The 7,060-nt window shown below is 34.1% G+C and overlaps 1 protein-coding gene across 1 annotated transcript; it reads right to left on the bottom strand.

Annotated features, from left to right (window-relative positions):
• Positions 1-5,526: 5,526 nt before the first annotated feature.
• LOC102263600 (olfactory receptor 10AG1-like) lies at positions 5,527-6,495 on the bottom strand. The gene has a single exon (XM_005885113.1). It carries the CDS (start codon positions 6,475-6,477, stop codon positions 5,527-5,529), a length of 951 nt encoding a protein of 316 aa, XP_005885175.1. The 5' UTR covers positions 6,478-6,495.
• Between the last annotated feature and the right edge of the window lie 565 nt (positions 6,496-7,060).

Here is a 7,060-nt window from a genome sequence, read left to right on the forward strand (position 1 = left end):
CATCAACAGCACAGCAACTGTCAAGACCAGCATCTCATTCAGAAAAGTGTCCCCACAGGCCAAGTTGAGCATTGGAAGGATGTCACAGAAGAAGTGATTAGTTTGGTTAGAGCCACTAAATGGCAGAGAGAAAAGATGGCATGTTTGCCCTAATGTGACTGGAATTCCACTCATTCACCAGCCAGTCATCATCAGCCAGATACAGGGCTCATGGTTCATAACCATGAGCAGAATGTGACAAATGGCCACATGGCGGTCGCAGACCATTAGGAGAAAGCATTCTGTGTTTCTAAGCATAAAGAGAAAACATACTTTTGTGACATGGGCAGAGAAAAAAAGGATACTTTTCTGAATACAAAGATTTATGAATATTCTGGAAAGAGTAACAGAGACATAACAGATTTCCAGGAAGAAAATATCACTGAGGAAAAAATACAGGGGAGTTTGGAAAGACTGGTCAACTCTGGTTATGAGAATAATAGTGCTTTTTCCCAAGAGTAGTACCACATAAGCAAGAAAAATGTCATAAAAAGAAACATTCCGTGATTGGGAATACAATAAAATCCTCAAAGAACAAACTCCATCATTGAAGTGAAATTTACTTTTGGTTGGTATTTTGTGGTGTTCCATCTGTAAAAATAGTGAAATTAATCATTTATCTTTTTTATTTTTTTATTGACTAGAGAAATTGAGGAATATATATATATATACATATATATATTTCCTGTTCAAATTCCAGCATTTTATATCATAATATTAAAGAAAAAAACTGAATCCAATGGTGAACATATGCTAAATCTAAACATAGCAATACAATAAAATATACAGTAGGTTTGCATTTTAATGGAATTGAAGGGTTCTAGAAGCACACATTTCTATTTTTGTTTGTGGATAGGGCTCAGTCTTTTTATTCATTTTTTATTCCACACATTACAATCTACAGCAGAAAAATTTATATCTGCTATAATTCCCAATGGAGTGCTCACCATAAAAGTTTGAATTTTACTTTTTGGTAATACAACTCTTACATATAACTTTTTGTAAGTACAGTGTGTGTCATTCCTTAACTCTAATACTACTATAGCTCTTCCTAACTGCATGCATTTTGCTCTGACATTTTATTTCTGTTTCATTTATCTGTCAAAATAAAATAAATAACATTATCGCTAGGCATTATATTTCAAGATCTTTCACTCACCCAAAACCATCATGCAATAGTCAATAAATATATTTTGAACTAAAAGTGGTTAATTAATAATGAACTTCTGAAATATATTGCATATATAATATTATTTCAGGAATGTTGTCTAGTCCATATAAACTGATATGATTAGTTGTTCGCATTTTAATAATATATCTGAGATAAAAAATAAAAAAAACAAATTTAGTATAAATTATTATAAAATATAATGATTAGACAGTTACTCCTCAAAAGTCAAATATTGAAGTATTGTCTTAAAGTTTTTAGTTCTCTTTTTAAGATATAAAAAGCTGTGAAAATTAATTTAGATAGAGCTACTTCAAAATAGAGTCAGTGTTGCCATCCCAGAGCAATTGCCTAACATGACTTATAGTCCTCAAACCTTTGAAATGTCTGACTGGGAAAAATAGCCTTTGAACTGAACCAAAGTAACACTGCATTCCAATTATTTTCAGAGCTAACAGGAAAGCAGACATCCTTACTACAGACTGAAAATTAGACAATCTTAGAAGTAGCACTACCATATATAGCTAATGATACACATTCTGAGGAGTAAGGATGTCATGGTGGCCTTGAGAAAATGGCTCCCTTAATTTGTATTAAACATGCATTAGCCTCTGATTTGAATGCATTATCTGTCCCCCCTTCCTATTTCAGCTTTGGTATAATCAGAAGTTACCTCACACATGGTAGTGCTAATTCTAAGATTGTCTTTAATTTGTTATATACCAATTATACCTCAATTAGAAAAATAAAAAGTTTTCTTTGTGTGTTTGACATACTATAATTTCTTTGTAACAAGTCCAGATAATGAATTTCTATAGGTGCAGTTTGGTTGCACCTATAGAAATTTCTTCCCTGGCTCATTAGCATCAACAGATATTCCTTCAATTCGTGTATTTATTTCCCTTCCATTTTACATAAATAACCCTTGCCTCTATCTCACAACTCCAAAAACTATTTGGATTTCTGTCTTAATCAGTGCTACCCAAGTAGCTATTTTCTTTAATCTCAAATAAATGCTGTTACCTCTCACTTTGGCTCTTTATTTTTAAGGTTAACAGAAACCCAACTCCCCCAAAAAGAATAAGGTGGGTTGGAAAGAAAACAAAGAGTATGTTTTAAAGAACATAAAAATACAAAGAGTAAAAAAAAGATGAAAAAAAATGAGAAATCTCATGTTTGTATACTAATTTACACCTACTATTCTTAAGAAAAAATTACTTCTAAAAATATGTTTTAGTGAAAAAAATCATAGGATTAATCTTTAATGTAGCACATATATTTTTTCTAGAGTAAGTCATAGAAACAGATATAAATAAAGATAAACCAGTATCTTTTCTTATTAAAAGGGATTTGGTCCAAATTAGTTTCAGTTATTTACCTGATTAATTATCAACACAAACATGCCGTACTTATGTAGGATTCTATGATCTCCAAAGTGTTTTATTATCAGTTCCGTTTCAATTTCCTGTATCATAATGAAGGTGAGAAATCCAAATTGTCAGCATTGATTGGAGTGCAAATTTTGAGCTTACATCCATCTTCTTTACATGGTGAGTATGATGAATCTTGATTCTCAGAGTTCTACAGTGTTCTAAAATAAATGAAAAATATCAATACAAAAGTCAGAGTGAAATAAAGTAATTCATCTTCTTTCTTTCATATTTAGTTATTGCTGCTTTTTCATTTGTTATGTGGTTTTTATTTACTGAATAAAAAGTTATTTCTTTTGAGTTACATATTACATTATTTTTGTGATGGATCCAAACAATAAATAAAAACATAATAATAAATAAATCAGAAATTATTGGAAATCCTGCCTCTATGAAGAAGCCAATATTATCTTTTTCTTTTTAAAATATATTTGTATTGATTTCAGAGAGGTAGGGAGAGAGAGAGAGAGAGAGAGAGAGAAACATCAATAATGAGAATCATTGATCAGATGCCTCCTGCACACCCATCACTGAGTATTGAACCCACAACCCAGGCATGTGCCCTTGACTGGAATCGAACGTGGAATCCTTCAGTCCACAAGCCGACGCTCTATCCACTGAGTCAAACCGGCTAGGGCAAACAAATATTTTCTAAAATACAGAGAACAAAGTAGTTGGTGGTTGCCAGAGGCAGGGTTGTGGGGTGGGCAAAATAGATCAAGGCGGGCAAAGATATAAACTTGGAGTTATAAGATCAATAAATCAGAGGATGTGACCTAGGTGACTATAGTTAATAATACTGTATTGCATATTTGAAAGTTGCTAGGTGAGTAGGTCTTAAAATTCCTCATCATAAGAAAATAATGTTTCATAACTATATATGGCAATGGATGTTAAGTAGATTTATTGCAGTGATCACTTCACAATATACTAGTAGATGAACATCAACTCATTATCTTGTACACCAGAAACCAATATAATGTTATATATCAATTATAGCTCAATTAGAAAAATAAAGTTTTTTTGTTTTACGTGTTATAATTTCTTTGTAACAAGTCCTAAATATAAATAAAAATATAATAATTAAATCAGAAATTGTTTGAAATTCTACACTGTGAGGAAGACAATATTCTCTTCTCGTCCTCATCCTGCCAGATATTGCCAATGTGAATACATGCCCACTACTGACAAGCTCATGCAAAATCCTACATCTATCCTTCTTTGTTTTCTAAACATAGAGCTATGACCTACACACATGTGCATTCTTTCTCACATGTCAGCAAAGCTTGGGATGTCCTCAGAGAAGTGGATCTGATCCATTGTCTTGAGACGCTCTGCAGTGTTGCTGCTGCAGATGTTTTCCAGTGTGCTAGTGGGTTCCAGCTGAGAGGGCCTTCCCTTTGCTTCCAGCTTGCTTTTGCACAACAAAAAACCTTTAATAAGCATTCTTGAACAAACACATGTAATGCTCTTTCTTGGGCAAAAATTATTTCTACCACTTGAGGTTACTTCTATGAAATTTTTTTTAATTAAAAGGATAACTATTTTGATTTTACTTTCAAAAGAAAAAAACCCCCACCAAATTATTGCTTCCAAACGATACAGAAATCATTCCAGATGATTCACATAAAATCATTTTAATGAAGACTATTTATGTGGTGTATTACTTTCTTTGATCTACTGTAACAAATTACTACAGATTGAGTGGCTTAACACAACAAAAATTAGGTCTCTCACAGTTCTAGAATTCAGAGTCCCAAATCACAGTGTTGGCAGGTTCTCACTCCCTCCGAAGGCTTTAAGGAAGAATCATTCTTGTTTCTTCCAGCATTTGTTGGCTCTTGATCTTCTTGTCTGTATGGTTCTTGGGTGCATCCCTCCAATCTCTGCCTCAATCTTCACATTGTGTTCTCTGTGTCTCTATCGTTTTCTAAACCTCTATGCCTTTCTGTCTCATAAGGACACTGGTCATGGGATTTAGTGTCCACCTTAAGTCAGGATGATCTTATTTCCTTAATTTGATGCAACTGCAAAGGCCTTTTATTTTTCCAAATAAGGCCACATTTTCAAGTTCTAGATATATATGGTCCTATATTCAACCCAATACACATTGATATGGATAGTTTAGAGTAAAAATTTCAGATACTTCTAATACTAAGTAGATATTACTGAAGCAAAACTCGAAGTGGTAAGGGGAGGGATGATATTATCAGAATCAGTTAGTGCTGGAATAATAGAGGTGACACCCTCAGGATTGTAGTCTTAAAGCACCATGGACAGTAACAGGAGATAGAAACAAGGAAAATACACAAACAAACAAACAGAAAACACACACACACTAGATTTCCCCTGCTTCCACCATCTCAGCTGCTGCTGGTTTTCTCTTGTTGGCCAAATATAATCACAATGAAGTAGAGGTCAGTAAATATATCTGAAGAAATTGGGAGGTTAAAGAAAATATATCACGGAACATGACTCTAATCTCTGGTTATATAACACTTGATATACAAGTATCCTTGTATTTCTCAGTCATCTCTTTACTCACTAGTTCATAGTGACTGGATGAATATTCAAATTAGATTGTTACAATTGAGATAATTTGTGCTCTGATTATATAGAAGCCCTTTACTTAACTATATGAAACTAAGGCCCCTTAACATAATGTGAGGTTGCTATGATGATATTAATGATCATTACATAAAAATGGGTAGAGGAGCAAAAGGGTAGAAATGGAGGAACAGCTGTAATACTCTCAACAATAAAAACACATTTTTAAGAAAGTGCAGAAATTTCTGAAAACAACAACATAGGAATGAAGCTAGATTTTTTCCTGTTGTATCTATGTGATAAACATATAAGCAAACCTGTTAGCAAGTTCAAGCCTTTGAGTCATCGGAAGAACTTAGTTGCTAGATTTTTCAGTGCCATCGTGATGTCTTTGTTCCTCAGAGTATATATAATGGGATTCAATGCTGGGATCAAAATGGTGTAAAAAAGGGAGATCAGTTTCCCAATTCCTTCAGATTGATTTGGTTTGGGTTGTAAATAAGCGATAGTACCCGTTCCATAGAATAAGACTACAACAATCAGATGAGATGAACAGGTGGAGAAGGCTTTAGCCCTCCCTCTGGCTGAAGACAATTTCAGAATGCTGGAAATAATTTTGCCATAGGAGACAACAATCAACAGAAATGGAACCATGATAAATACCACCGCAACTACATAGACGGCTATCTCATTCACAAATGTGTCCCCACAAGCTATCCTGAGTAGTGGCGGGATGTCACAGAAGAAATGATTAATTGTGTTAGACCCACAAAAGGGCAGAGAAAAAATCTGGCATGTTTGGCCAACCATGACCGGAACTCCACTGACCCAGGAGGCAGTCACCAGCTGGACACAGACCTTGTGGTTCATGACCAGAGGGTAGTGCAGAGGGTTACAAATGGCCACGTAGCGGTCATAGGCCATCACGGTCAGGAGGAGACACTCTGAGCCTCCGAACATCAGGACAAAACACATCTGTGTCGCACAAGCAAGTAAAGAAATGTTTCCTCTCTGGGTCACAAGGTCCATGAGCATTCTTGGGATAGTGACTGTTACGTAACAGATTTCTAGAAAGGAAAAATTGCTGAGGAAAAAATACATGGGGGTCTGGAGAGCAGGGTCAATTTTTGTTATCAGTATTATGATGCTGTTGCATATGAGGATAGTCAGATAGATGACTAAAAATATCCCAAAAAGAATCCATTGGATATTGGGAATGTCAGAAAACCCCAAAAGAACAAATTCCATCATTGCAGTGAAATTTGAGTTTCCCGTGTTTAATCTGTTCTCCATCTGCAAATATGGTAAATTCAAGATGGTTAATTCATTGATGTTCTTGAACCACATCTTCCTGTTTTGTTAATTGGATTAAATGCATGGAAGTATTTCTATAAACTCTAAAATTATTATTTCCATTACCTTGCTCTATTTCTAGGAAATGGTATTTGAAACTTCAGAAATGAACTGATGTGCAGCTAAAATAAATCCAAGAAATAAAATCCTAATGTATTTTATACTCAAGAGAAAAGATATCAAAAGGAAATAAGAAGTGTGCATTGTTATTTAGAGCTTATTGTATAATAATAGTATCTAATCATTGCACCACTTTTAAGTGTGTAATTATGATGCAGGCTTTTACTATTCTCTCTCTCTCTCTCTCTCTCTCTCTATATATATATATATATATATATATACATATGTCTCCTTTTTCCCCAATTGACACCCAACCCCCACAGTGGTGCAGGCTTTTTCTATTGTTTTTGTTTGGGTTCATCATTTTTAGTCTCTATTGATTGACCTATTCCATCTTCTTTCAATGTAAAGCTTTTCTCTTACAGTTTTTCTTTATTCTTATTCAAAGTGAGCTTTAAGTCTT

The sequence above is a fragment of the Myotis brandtii genome, unplaced genomic scaffold (genome assembly GCF_000412655.1).
Source record: "Myotis brandtii unplaced genomic scaffold, ASM41265v1 scaffold892, whole genome shotgun sequence".
NCBI classification, from domain to species: domain Eukaryota; kingdom Metazoa; phylum Chordata; class Mammalia; order Chiroptera; family Vespertilionidae; genus Myotis; species Myotis brandtii.

Bases quoted from the DNA above. Each gene is read 5' to 3' on its own strand.
- LOC102263600 (XM_005885113.1), bottom strand. From the start codon at position 6,477: ATGGAGAACAGATTAAACACGGGAAACTCAAATTTCACTGCAATGATG.